This window comes from Pristiophorus japonicus, chromosome X (assembly GCF_044704955.1).
Source record: "Pristiophorus japonicus isolate sPriJap1 chromosome X, sPriJap1.hap1, whole genome shotgun sequence".
Lineage (NCBI taxonomy): Eukaryota > Metazoa > Chordata > Chondrichthyes > Pristiophoridae > Pristiophorus > Pristiophorus japonicus.
Window position 1 is genome coordinate 39,412,994 of NC_092010.1, and position 14,035 is coordinate 39,427,028.

At 50.0% G+C, this 14,035-nt stretch overlaps 2 protein-coding genes across 2 annotated transcripts in view; both read left to right on the forward strand.

The window, feature by feature from the left end:
* The window catches only part of LOC139241020 (zinc transporter ZIP10-like), a 52,588-nt gene extending 50,665 nt beyond the window's left edge, over positions 1 to 1,923 (forward strand). Inside the window, exon 12 of the mRNA XM_070869724.1 lies at positions 1,211 to 1,923. Coding sequence (XP_070725825.1) covers positions 1,211 to 1,363 — 153 coding nt within the window. The 3' untranslated portion in view covers positions 1,364 to 1,923. The remainder of the gene's footprint in view (positions 1 to 1,210) is intronic.
* Positions 1,924 to 7,182: 5,259 nt separating this feature from the next.
* LOC139240905 (gamma-crystallin M2-like) lies at positions 7,183 to 13,339 on the forward strand. The gene is made up of 3 exons (XM_070869411.1): positions 7,183 to 7,191; positions 9,382 to 9,624; positions 13,064 to 13,339. The coding sequence occupies exons 1-3, from the start codon at positions 7,183 to 7,185 to the stop codon at positions 13,337 to 13,339; spliced, it is 528 nt and encodes a 175-aa protein (XP_070725512.1).
* Positions 13,340 to 14,035: the final 696 nt, after the last annotated feature.

The following is a 14,035-nucleotide window of genomic DNA, read 5'->3' on the forward strand; positions in this document are numbered from 1 at the left end:
AAGGGAGACATAACCTTAAAGTCAGAGCCAGACCATTGAGGAGAGAATTTAGGAACAATTCTTCATGCAAAGTGCAGTAGAAGTGTGAAACTCTCTCCCACAAAAAGCAGTAGCTGCTGGGGGTCAATTAATAGTTTTAAACTGGAGATTGATAGATTTTTGCTAGACAAGGATATTAAGGAATATGGAACCAGCTGATGGAGTTAGGATACAGATCAGCCATGATCTAATTGAATGGCAGAACAGAATCGAAGATCTGAATGACCTCCTCCTGTTCCTAACGTAACAGGCTCGAGGGGCTGAATGGCCTCCTCCTGTTCCTAATGTAACAGGCTCGAGGGGCTGAATGGCCTCCTCCTGTTCCTAATGTAACAGGCTCGAGGGGCTGAATGGCCTCCTCCTGTTCCTAATGTAACAGGCTCGAGGGGCTGAACGGTCTCCTCCTGTTCCTAATGTAACAGGCTCGAGGGGCTGAATGGCCTCCTCCTGTTCCTAATGTAACAGGCTCGAGGGGCTGAATGGCCTCCTCCTGTTCCTAATGTAACAGGCTCGAGGGGCTGAATGGCCTCCTCCTGTTCCTAATGTAACAGGCTCGAGGGGCTGAATGGCCTCCTCCTGTTCCTAATGTAACAGGCTCGAGGGGCTGAATGGCCTCCTCCTGTTCCTAATGTAACAGGCTCGAGGGGCTGAATGGCCTCCTCCTGTTCCTAATGTAACAGGCTCGAGGGGCTGAACGGCCCCCTCCTGTTCCTAATGTAACAGGCTCGAGGGGCTGAACGGTCTCCTCCTGTTCCTAATGTAACAGGCTCGAGGGGCTGAATGGCCTCCTCCTGTTCCTAATGTAACAGGCTCGAGGGGGACTGAATGGCCTCCTCCTGTTCCTAATGTAACAGGCTCGAGGGGGACTGAATGGCCTCCTCCTGTTCCTAATGTAACAGGCTCGAGGGGGACTGAATGGCCTCCTCCTGTTCCTAATGTAACAGGCTCGAGGGGCTGAATGGCCTCCTCCTGTTCCTAATGTAACAGGCTCGAGGGGCTGAATGGCCTCCTCCTGTTCCTAATGTAACAGGCTCGAGGGGCTGAATGGCCTCCTCCTGTTCCTAATGTAACAGGCTCGAGGGGCTGAATGGCCTCCTCCTGTTCCTATGTAATAATCACGAACTGTGTGTAAAATCTCGCTGCAATCATAATCTCTCCCTCTTTCTTGCAGCTCCCTGAAATGTTGCGTGGCCAATCGGATACCAAACGACAGTGTTGTCTCGGACATTTTATGAGTCAAAACCTGGGCTTCCTGCTCGGAGTGGGCATCATGCTTTGTGTCGCTCTGTTTGAGGACCAGATTCTAATTGATGTTGGTTTTTAAGATTTGAAATCTGACAGGAACGGGGTGGGGTTCATCTGTTGCACAGAATGATCTTAATTCGTATCCCACAAAGTGAGAGCTCATTACAGGTTTATACTTTTAAACACACCTTCACACATTTCCAAGTGAACTGCAGCAGTATTTTGAGTTGAAAGGCTCCATATGTTCTCAGGTGGCGCACTTTGCCTAAAACCCCATTCGATAGCTGTCCCCGTGAATAATGGTTGAGGATAAATAAAAATAATAATAACTTGTATTTATATCGCGCCTTTAACGTAGTAAAACGTTCCAAGGTGCTTCACAGGAGTGTTACAGACAAACAGATAAATTTGACACTGAGCTACAGAAGAAGTTAAGGCAGATGGTCAAAAGCTTGGCCAAAGAGGTCGGTTTTAAGAGCATCTTAAAGGAAGAAAGGTAGAGAGGGAGTTCCAGAGTTTCATCATCATCATAGGCAGTCCCTTGGGATCGAGGAAGACTTGCTTCCACTCTAAACACGAGTCCTTAGGTGCCTGTACAGTCCAATACGGGAACCACAGTCCCTGTCACAGGTGGGACAGATAGACGTTGAGGGAAGGGGAGGGTGGGACAGGTTTGCCGCACGCTCCTTCCGCTGCCTGCGCTTGGTTTCTGCACGCTCTCGGCGACGAGACTCGAAGTGCTCAGCGCCCTCCCGGATGCACTTCCTCCACTGAGGGCGGACTGGTCTTTGGGCCCAGGGACTCCCAGGTGTCGGTGGGGATGTTGCACTTTATCAGGGAGGCTTTGAGGGTGGTCCCTTGTAACGTTTCCTCTGCCCACCTTTGGCTCGTTTGCCCGTGAAGGAGTTCCAGAGTTTAGGATCATTGAGGATCACAGCCAGTGTTCCCTTTACATTCCAGAGCGCTCTGGAGCTCTGGCTCACTGGCTTTTAAATGCAAAATCCGCAGGTGTGTGAATGGGCCTCGCGGCCCATAAAGAAATCAGAGGGAAGATTGGTCACAGCACGGCACCACAGAAAATACAGGTCCGCAAACGACTGCCCTCCACTACTAACTGCTGTCAAAGGCACGCTCCCACAAATAGCTTCCAATTTCCCCTTGAATGTTCCCACACTGACTGCCTCCCTGCGCAATCTGTTCCAAATATTCTTCTGTGGAAAGTAACTAAATCAACACGCTCTCTCCTTCGCTCTTACAGCTTCAGCCCGTGTCCCCTGCTTCCAGACATTGTGGCAACGTCACACGTTACTGGGGTTCAATCAACTCCCTCAATAATCTCTCCCCTCAGCCTTTTCTCTTCTCCGGTATGAACAAGCCCATAATCCCCTCCAGCTCAGATGCCTGAAGCTGGGTATCAGGTTGCATTGGGCCCCAGTACCTGGACATTCTTGCTCTACTCCACACCCCTCACTGTAACACTCTCTGATATACCCCACACTCCTCACTGTAACACTGATATACCCCACACCCCTCACTGTAACACTCTGATATACCCCACACCCCTCACTGTAACACCGATATACCCCACACCCCTCACTGTAACACTGATATACCCCACACCCCTCACTGTAACACTGATATACCCCACACCTCTCACTGTAACACTGATATACCCCACACCCCTCACTGTAACACTGATATACCCCACACCCCTCACTGTAACACTGATATACCCCACACCCCTCACTGTAACACTGATATACCCCACACCCCTCGCTGTAACACTGATATACCCCACACCCCTCACTGTAACACTCTGATATACCCCACACCCCTCACTGTAACACCGATATACCCCACACCCCTCACTGTAACACTGATATACCCCACACCTCTCACTATAACACCGATATACCCCACACCCCTCACTGTAACACTGATATACCCCACACCCCTCACTGTAACACTGATATACCCCACACCCCTCACTGTAACACTCTGATATACCCCACACCCCTCACTGTAACACCGATATACCCCACACCCCTCACTGTAACACTGATATGCCCCACACTCCTCACTGTAACACTGATATACCCCACACCCCTCACAGTAACACTGATATACCCCACACCCCTCACTGTAACACTGATATGCCCCACACCCCTCACTGTAACACTGATATACCCCACACCCCTCACAGTAACACTGATATACCCCACACCCCTCACTGTAACACTGATATGCCCCACACCCCTCACTGTAACACTGATATACCCCACACCCCTCACTGTAACACTGATATGCCCCACACTCCTCACTGTAACACTGATATATCCCACACCCCTCACAGTAACACTGATATACCCCACACCCCTCACTGTAACACTGATATGCCCCACACCCCTCACTGTAACACTCTGATATACCTCACACCCCTCACTGTAACACTGATATGCCCCACACCCCTCACTGTAACACTGATATACCCCACACCCCTCACTGTAACACTGATATGCCCCACACCCCTCACTGTAACACTCTGATATACCCCACACCCCTCACAGTAACACTGATATACCCCACACCCCTCACAGTAACACTGATATACCCCACACCCCTCACTGTAACACTGATATGCCCCACACCCCTCACTGTAACACTGATATACCCCACACCCCTCACTGTAACACTGATATACCCCACACCCCTCACTGTAACACTGATATACCTCACATCCCTTACTGTAACACTGATATACCCCACACCCTTCATTGTAACACTGATATACCCCACACCCCTCACTGTAACACTGATATACCCCACACCCTTCATTGTAACACTGATATACCCCACACCCCTCACAGTAACACTGATATACCCCACACCCCTCACAGTAACACTGATATAAGATGTGCAGTAAAATGCAGAAAGAATATTAATCAGGCTCTTTATGATGTAGCCTCCGTAGAATTGCCATTTAACAGCCCCGCAGTGTAAACTGACTCCCAAATGCAGCATTTATAAGCTATGCTCCCGCTACTTTAAGACTCTTTTTGCTTTTAGTGCTTTTATTTGATGTGTATTTATTTTTGCTGTTATTTTTCTTCCTTCCCCACATCCACACGTCCCATTATTGGGAAGATGTAGTTGCCTGGACTACCGACGGTTCCAGCTCCCTGGCTGCTGTCAGAAGCTGCAGCCAACATCTTTCCCAGCCTGCTGGTCTCCCTTCGTCTCCCACAGGAACGGGCTTTAAGCAACACCGAGTCTGAACTGGAGTCCGATTATTCAGGCAATTTTTTGAACAAAAGCGAGTCTTTTGCTGAAGTCCAACAATGACCAGTGCCTTTACCTCCATCCCCATCCCCATCCCATAATACCATGGAGCAGTCTCATTCTGCTGAGCTTCTAACCTTGAGCATGCTGTTGCGATGAATAAAGATCAAATGGATGGATTGAGGTCACCAGCCTGCAGAACCACACTGCAGAGTAGCATTGGTTGAGGCCTGGACATATTTTGGCCATAGATGGTGTGTTGCTGGGGGAGACAAAGTGAAGACAGTAAAATCATCCCCTCCATTTTTTTAAATATATAATGGCTTCCTGAGTAACCAATTCTGCTTCATACCAGCCAATATACGAGGGCGATAACCTTCTATCTCAGCTTACACACGAGTTGTTTGGATTTTACACATTTGCGCTAAAAGTATCTTTAAGTTTCTAATGCTAAGTAAAAATTAATGTACAGACATATTAAAGAATCCTTCACCTTATAGCATTACCCGAACACAGTAAATAAACGAGGGCCCAGTTTGCTTTTTGATTCTGGTCAAAAGATGTCCTTGAATTTAAAAAAAATCTATTTTACCAATTCCGAAAGTGCTGCTCAACGCCCCCTGATGGCTTTAGTGGGTCACTGCGCTGCCTATTGTGTCACTGAGCCAGGTTTGATCTGCACTGCTGTGCTTGCTGATCTGAGCTGGGGTTGAAGCAGCACCTCGAGGATTGGTCCTTGCACCCCCCTTGCGCGAGGGAGGGGAAAATCAGCCAGGGTCCGCTCTCCTGACTGTCATCCAGTGGCACCTGCTGGAACACGCACTTGTGTGGATATCGAACAAGGACAGAATCCTGTGATACCCTCACAGTCGAATAGCCTCGGCTACGCACTATCTTAGAGTCGTACATGAAGAATGGCCATTTTGGACAAAAGGCCACAGGGCTGCCAGCAGGCCCCTAAAGACAGGGGTGAAAATGATCAATTGTTTAACTGACTAATTTGACAGTTTGTCCAAAGTCTCCTGGCTTGTTGGCCTGGTGTAATATCCACACCTCAGGTCCAATAATCACTTCACTATCCTTCCAATGTGATTAGCAATGCACAGGCATTTTCTAGTGTGAAATGTTAATATTTACTTTCAAATAAATATTCTGAAATCTGTTACGGTTTGCAATGTGATTTATTACTGTGTATGTTTCAAAAAATATATTAAATAGTAAATTGAGCTGATGACTTTGTCCACTCGCTGGTGTGGCTACTGGTGTCAGCTGTGGCTCAGTGGGTAGCACTCTCGCCTCTGGGTCAGAAGGGTGTGAGTTTAAATCCCACTCCAGAGACTTGAGCACAATAATCTATGCTTACGCTCCCAGTTCAGTACTGAGGGAGCGCTGCACTGTCGGAGGGGCAGTACTGAGGGAGCGCCGCACTGTCGGAGGGGCAGTACTGAGGGAGTGCCGCACTGTCGGAGGGGCAGTACTGAGGGAGCGCCGCACTGTCGGAGGGGCAGTACTGAGGGAGTGCCGCACTGTCGGAGGGGCAGTACTGAGGGAGCGCCGCACTGTCGGAGGGGCAGTACTGAGGGAGCGCCGCACTGTCGGAGGGGCAGTACTGAGGGAGTGCCGCACTGTCGGAGGGGCAGTACTGAGGGAGCGCCGCACTGTTGGAGGGGCAGTACTGAGGGAGCGCCGCACTGTCGGAGGGGCAGTATTGAGGGAGCGCTGCGCTGTCGGAGGGGCAGTACTGAGGGAGCGCCGCACTGTCGGAGGGGCAGTACTGAGGGAGCGCCGCACTGTCGGAGGGGCGGTACTGAGGGAGTGCCGCACTGTCGGAGGGGCAGTACTGAGGGAGCGCTGCACTGTCGGAGGGGCAGTACTGAGGGAGCGCCCCACTGTCGGAGGGGCAGTACTGAGGGAGCGCTGCACTGTCAGAGGGGCAGTACTGAGGGAGCGCTGCACTGTCGGAGGGGCGGTACTGAGGGAGCGCTGCACTGTCGGAGGGGCGGTACTGAGGGAGTGCCGCACTGTCGGAGGGGCAGTACTGAGGGAGCGCTGCACTGTCGGAGGGGCAGTACTGAGGGAGTGCCGCACTGTCGGAGGGGCAGTACTGAGGGAGTGCTGCACTGTCGGAGGGGCGGTACTGAGGGAGCGCTGCACTGTCGGAGGGGCGGTACTGAGGGAGTGCTGCACTGTCGGAGGGTACCTTGCAAGGCTATGGGGAAAAGGCAGGGGGAGTGGCACTAATTGGGAGCCCACACAGGCACGATGGGCCGAATGGCCTCGTTCTGTGCTGTATGCAATGTGAAGCACCAGCAATGAACTTTCAATGCTGCCAGCCTGGCTATAAGGTTCAACTATAACTGCATACAAATGATTTTTTGAAAGAGATCACTCCAGAAACGATAGGCGTTCGATGGAAAAAAAGAAAACAAAAGATCTATATAGAAATCAAATACTTCAGCTTAACAAAGCAGAACTACAGTGTGTTCTGCTGATGTGTTTAATTGCAAACAAAAGCCTTCTCTGCGTAATTCATTATACCGAGTATAAATACGGCAGCAATATTCAGATCAAACCATAGCGAGCGAGAAACAGATCAAGTATCACACAGTCACAAGCAAAATGGGAAAGGTAAGTTGTTATTCAGTGGGGTAGTTCTCTCGCCTCTGAGTTAGGAGGTTGTGGGTTCGAGCCCCAGTCCAGTGAGTTGCGCACATAATCTAGGCTCACCCTATATCAGTACCGAGGGAGTGCCGCACTGTCGGAGGGACAGTACCGAGGGAGCGTCGCACTGTCGGAGGGGCAGTACTAAGGGAGTGCCGCACTGTCGGAGTGGCAGTACTGAGGGATCGCCGCACTGTCGGAGGGGCAGTACTGAGGGAGTGCCGCACTGTCGGAGGGGCAGTACTGAGGGAGTGCCGCACTGTCGGAGGGGCAGTACTGAGGGAGTGCCGCACTGTCGGAGGGGCGGTACTGAGGGAGCGCCGCACTGTCAGAGGGGCAGTACTGAGGGAGTGCCGCACTGTCAGAGGGGCAGTACTGAGGGAGAGCCGCACTGTCGGAGGGGCAGTACTGAGGGAGCACCGCACTGTCGGAGGGGCAGTACTGAGGGAGTGCCGCACTGTCGGAGTGGCAGTACTGAGGGAGTGCCGCACTATCGGAGACTCCGTCTTTGGGATGAGACGTTAAATCAAAGCCCCATCTGCCCTCAGGTGGGTGGAAAAGATCCCATGGCCACTATTTCTGCGAACTATCCACATTGCATAAATTTGCCTCCTTTTTATTTAAAAAAATTATTGTGGGATACGAGTGCCTCTGGCAAGGCCGGCATTTATTGCCCATCCCCCTAATCGCCCCTCGAGGAGGTGGTGATGAGCCGCCTTGAACCGCTGCAGTCCGTGTGGTGAAGGTGCTCCCACAGTGCTAATAGAGAGGGAGTTCAGGAGTTCCAGACAGATCCTATTGGGACAAAGGAGTGTTTGAGTAATTAATATATTGATAATTGGGTTGGGAATGTCAAGGACTGGACCATCCCACCTTCCCAACCAGGGGGGAATGATGTGGATAGAGGGCAACAGACATGCAGGGAGAGAAGAAAATAGTACTGTTGAGAACATTTAACACCCAACAACAACGTGTATTTATATAGCGCCTTTAACGTGGTGAAACGTCCCAAGGTGCTTCACAGGAGTGTTCTAAGACAAAAAAATCTGACAGCGATTTAAGGAGAAATTAGGGAAGGTGACCAAAAGCTTGGTCAAAGAGGTAGGTTTTCAGGAGCGTCTTAAAGGAGGAAAGAGAGGTAGAGAGGTTTAGGGAGGGAGTTCCAGAGCTTGGGGCCCAGGCAACAGAAGGCACGGCCACCGATGGTGGAGCGATTATAATCAGGGATGGTCAGGAGGGCAGAGTTAGAGGAGTGCAGATATCTCGGGGGGGTTGTGGGGCTGGAGGAGGTTACAGAGATAGGGAGGGTGTAGGGGCTGGAGGAGGTTACAGAGACAGGGAGGGGTGTAGGGGCTGGAGGAGGTTACAGAGATAGGGAGGGTGTAGGGGCTGGAGGAGGTTACAGAGACAGGGAGGGGTGTAGGGGCTGGAGGAGATTAACCGGGAGCCAATATAGGTCAGCGAGCACAGGGGGTGATGGGTGAGTGGGACTCGGTGCGAGTTAGGACACGGGGGCAGCGAGCACAGGGGTGATGGGTGAGCGGGACTCAGTGCGAGTTAGGACACGGGGCAGCGAGCACAGGGGTGATGGGTGAGTGGGACTCGGTGCGAGTTAGGACACGGGGCAGCGAGCATGGGGTGATGGGTGAGTGGGACTCGGTGCGAGTTAGGACACGGGGCAGTGAGCACAGGGGGTGATGGGTGAGCGGGACTCGGTGCGAGTTAGGACACAGGGGGCAGGAGTTTTAGATCACCTCTAGTTTACGTGGGGTAGAATGTGGGAGGCCAGCCAGGAGTGCATTGGAATAGTCAAGTCTGGAGGTAACAAAGGCACGGATGAGGGTTTCAGCAGCGGATGAGCTGAGGCAGGGGGCGGAGACGGGCGATGTTACGGAGGGGGAAACAGGCGGGTTTAGTTATGCTGCAGGATATGTGGCCGGAAGCTCATTTCAGGGTCAGATATAACACCCAGGTTGTGAACAGTCTGGTTCAGCCTCAGACAGGAGTTGGGGAGAGGGAGGGAGTCGGTGGCTGGGGAACGCAGTTTGTGGCGGGGACCGAGAACAATGGCTTCGGTCTTCCCCGATATTCAATTGGAGCATTTCAAGTCATTTATAAAGAATTCCTCATTAGAATACTGCTTGTTTTCCATCATAGATTATTTTCTACGAAGACCGAAACTTTCAGGGCCGTCACTATGAATGCTCCAGTGACACCCCAGAGATGCAGAGTTATTTCAACCGCTGCCACTCCATCCGTGTGGAGAGTGGTATCTGGGTGATTTACGAGCGCCCTAACTACCTGGGATACATGTACATTTTAAGGAGGGGCGAGTACTCTGACTACCAGCGTTGGATGGGCTTCAACGACAATGTCAGGTCCTGTCGCATGGTCCGCCAGGTCAGTCTCAATAATGTTACATTTGCACGTACCTCCTGCTTACAAGACCGTATTTCTCCTTGTCCTGTTTGCGCCACACTTTTGTGTCAACCATTGGAAATGTCAAAGTCCAGATTTATAATCACAAATGCCTATGTAAATCCGTCACGCTGCAGTTCCAAGCTCCTGCCAGTGGTGGCGCTGCAGCCCCCCATTATCTCCCTTCCCCTGGCCGCTTCACCTGAAGATCTTGACCCCTCGTGTGCCACACCACAGAAGATTGACGACTGTTTCTGAGATTTCCAAATCCGTTTTAAAAATACAAACGTGCACAATACTGTAACATTATCCTGGTGCCAAAATGAGGTCAGGGTGCATTAACCAACATTGCCTGAGCATGGGGATTATTTGATCGTTTCAGATTGTAGGGAGCAATATTCAAAACTAATCTGCAGAAATATTATTCAGTCAGCCAGTGGCCAATCTATGGAACAGGCTCCCTCGGGAGATGGTGGAAGAAGTTAGCATTCATTCATTCAGAAAATAACATTTTGAGGATACAGTATGTGAGTAATTTGAGACGTGACATGTGGCTAGTGCAGTGTGCACGGGAGGAACAGGTGACCTTGGACTCATTGATGGAGACTGATTTCTGTGATTGGTCAACAACTCCATTATCTTTGTACACCGGCAATGGTAGCATAGTGCTTATGTTACTGGACCAATAAACTGGCAATGTGAGTTCAAATCCCACCACGGGGAATGTAAATTCAGTTAATTCAATAAATCTGGAATTAAAAAAAACTAGTATCAGTAATGGTGACCATGATGCTACCTAATTGGTTCATTAATGTCCTTTAGAGAAGGAAATCTGCCGTCCTTACCCGGTCTGACCTATAATGTGATTCCACACCCATAGCAATGCGATTGACTCTTAACTACCCTCTGAAATGGCCCAGCGAGCCACTCAGCTAAGGAAACATAGAAAATAGGTGCAGGAGCAGGCCATTCGGCCCTTCGAGCCTGCACCACCATTCAATAAGATCATGGCTGATCATGCAACTTCATTACCCCATTCCTGCTTTCTCTCCATATCCCTTCAGCCGTAAGGGCCACATCTAACTCCCTTTTGAATATATCTAACGAACTGGCCTCAACAACTTTCTGTGGCAGAGAATTCCACAGGTTCACAACTCTCTGGGTGAAAAAGTTTCTCATCTCAGTCCTAAATGGCTTACCCCTTATCCTTAGACTGTGACCCCTGGTTCTGGACTTCCCCAACATCGGGAACATTCTTCCTGTATCTAACCTGTCCAGTCCCGTCAGAATTTTATATGTTTCTATGAGATCCCCTCTCATTCTTCTAAATTCCAGTGAGTATAAGCCTAGCCGATCCAATCTTTCCTCCAAATTAGGGATGAGCAATAAATGCTAGCCTTGCCAGTGACGTGCACATAGAATCATAGAAGTTTACAGCACGGAAGGAGGCCATTTCGGCCCATCGTGTCCCCGCCGGCCAAGAAGAGGCTATCCAGCCGAATCCCACTTTCCAGCTTTCGGTTCGTAGCCCTGTAGGTTACGGCACTTCAAGAACACATCCAAGGACTTTATAAATGTGGTGAGGGTTTCTGCCTCTACCACCCTTTCAGGTAGTGGGTTCCAGACCCCCTCTGTGTGAAGACATTTCCCCTCAAATCCCCTCTAAACCTTCTACCAATTACTTTAAATTTATGCCCCCTGGTGTTGACCCCTCTGCTAAGGGAAAGAGGCCCTTTCTACCCACTATATCCAGGCCCCTCATAATGTTATACACCTCAATGAGGTCTCCCCTCAGCCTCTGTTTCAAGGAAAACAAACCCAGCCTATCCAATCTTTCCTCATCGTTGAGATTCTCCAGTCCCGGCAACATCCTCGTAAATCTCCTCTGCACCCTCTCCAGTGCAATCACATCCTTCCTGTAATGTGGTGACCAGAACTGCACGCAGTACTCCAGCTGTGGCCTAACCAGTGTTTTATACAGTTCAAGCATAACCCCCCTGCTCTTGTATCGCACGCCTCAGCTAATAAAGGCAAGCATTCCGTGTGCCTTCTTAACCACCTTATCTACCTGGCTTGCTACCTTCAGGGATCTGTGGACCTGCACCCCAAGGTCCCTTTGTTCCTCTACACTTCTCAGTGTCTTACCATTTAATGTGTATTCCCTTGCCTTGTTAGCCCTCCCCAAATGCATTACCTCACACTTCTCTGGATTGAATTCCATTTGCCACTGTTCTGCCCACCTGACCAGTACATTGATATCTTCCTGCAGTCCGCAGCTTTCTTCTTCATTATCAACCACACAGCCGATTTTAGTGTCATCTGCAAACTTCTTAATCATACCCCCCTACATTCAAGTTTAGATCATTGATGTATACCACAAAAAGCAAGGGACCTAGTACTGAGTTCTGAATGAATTTTAAAGCAAAATCATCAAAGGTGAACGAGATGGACCTTGGTAGTTTAATTGTCCAGCAACTCCTATATTGTATGATTATGAAATCCAAATTCACCAGTAAAATAAAGTAACAATGGAAGGTGGGGAGGATGTCCTCCTCTAACCTCTTCCTCCTGTTCTTCAACTGGAGAAGAAGTGGAGCAGGAGAAGCCCTGCTCGACTCTCCTTCCAATTCTTATTCCCTCTTCATGAATGAGTGCGACACCTCCGGCCAGTACAGCTGCCACATTCACACTCACGCTCTCCTGCTCAACCATCTTATGTTTAATCATCGAAACATAGAAACATAGAAAATAGGTGCAGGAGTAGGCCATTCGGCCCTTCGAGCCTGCACCGCCATTCAATATGATCATGGCTGATCATTCACCTCAGTACCCCATTCCTGCTTTCTCTCCATACCCCTTGATCCCTTTAGCCGTAAGAGCCACATCTAACTCCCTTTTGAATATATAAAATGAACTGGTCTCAACAACTCTCTGTGGTAGAGAATTCCACAGGTTCACAATTCTCTGGGTGAAGAAGTTTCTCCTCATCTCGGTCCTAAATGGCTTATCCCTTATCCTTAGACTGTGACCCCTGGTTCTGGACTTCCCCAACATCGGGAACATTCTTCCTGCATCTAACCTGTCCAGTCCTGTCAGAATTTTATAAGTTTCTATGAGATCCCCTCTCATTCTTCTAAATTCCAGTGAGTATAAGCCTAGCCGATCCAGTCTTTCCTCATATGTCAGTCCCGCCATCCCGGGAATCAGTCTGGTGAACCTTCGCTGCACTCCCTCAATAGCAAGAATGTCCTTCCTCAGATTAGGAGACCAAAACTGTACACAATATTCCAGGTGTGGCCTCACCAAGGCCCTGCACAACTGCAGTAAGACCTCCCTGCTCCTATACTCAAATCCTCTCGCTATGAAGGCCAGCATGCCATAATTGAAATGTATCGTGTATAATTCCACTGTTTCTTCTCAGCCAAGTGGAGGCTCCTACAGGATCAGGATCTATGAGAGACCAGAGTACGGAGGTCAGATGATGGAATTCATGGATGACTGTCCAAACGTCTACGAGCACTTCCACCACCGCGAGGTCTACTCCTGCAACGTGATGGATGGAGCCTGGGTCTTCTACGAGCAGCCCAGCTACAGAGGAAGGCAGTACCTGCTGGAACCGAGGGAGTACAGGAGATACAGCGACTGGGCTGCCATCTCCCCCATGGTCGGGTCTTTCCGCCGCATTGTCGACTTCTAAAGCCGACGGGATTCTGACAGCTCAATCCGAAATAAATAAATCAGTGGCAAAATACAGTGGCGTCAGCGTCTCCGTTTCCGCGATTCAAATACATTGTTGCCGAGGGTTGGAAGTGGGAGGGTCTAGCTCTGCTCATTGTAAAACTCCCCCAATCAGGTTCAAGACCAGTGTATGCCCGTGCCGCAGGAGATGCCATTCGCGTTGGGCGTCAGCTCTTGCGCACTTTGAATTGGCGCAAATCGATGACCTGGTGAGTTTTGGGACTGAATGATGCAGTGGGAGCTTGCTGTGCACACAATCCACCACGTTTCCCACGTTACAACCAGTGACTACACTTCTAAAGTACTTCGTTGGCTGTGAAGCGCTTTGGGAAGCCTTGAGGTTAGGAAAGGCGCATAGTGGTCACATTACTGGACCAGTAATCCAGAGGCCTGGACTAATGATCTGGAGCCCCGTGTTCAAATCCCACCACGGCAGCTGGGGAATTTAAATTCAATTAATTCAATAAATCTGGAATAAAAAGCTAGTATCAGTAATGGTGACCATGAAACCACCGGATTGTTGTAAAAATCCATCTGGTTCACTAATATCCTTTAGGGAAGGAAATCTGCTGTCCTTACCCGGTCTGGGCCTATCTGTGACTCCAGACCCACAGCAATGTGGTTGACTCTTAACTGCCCCTCTGAAATGGCCCAG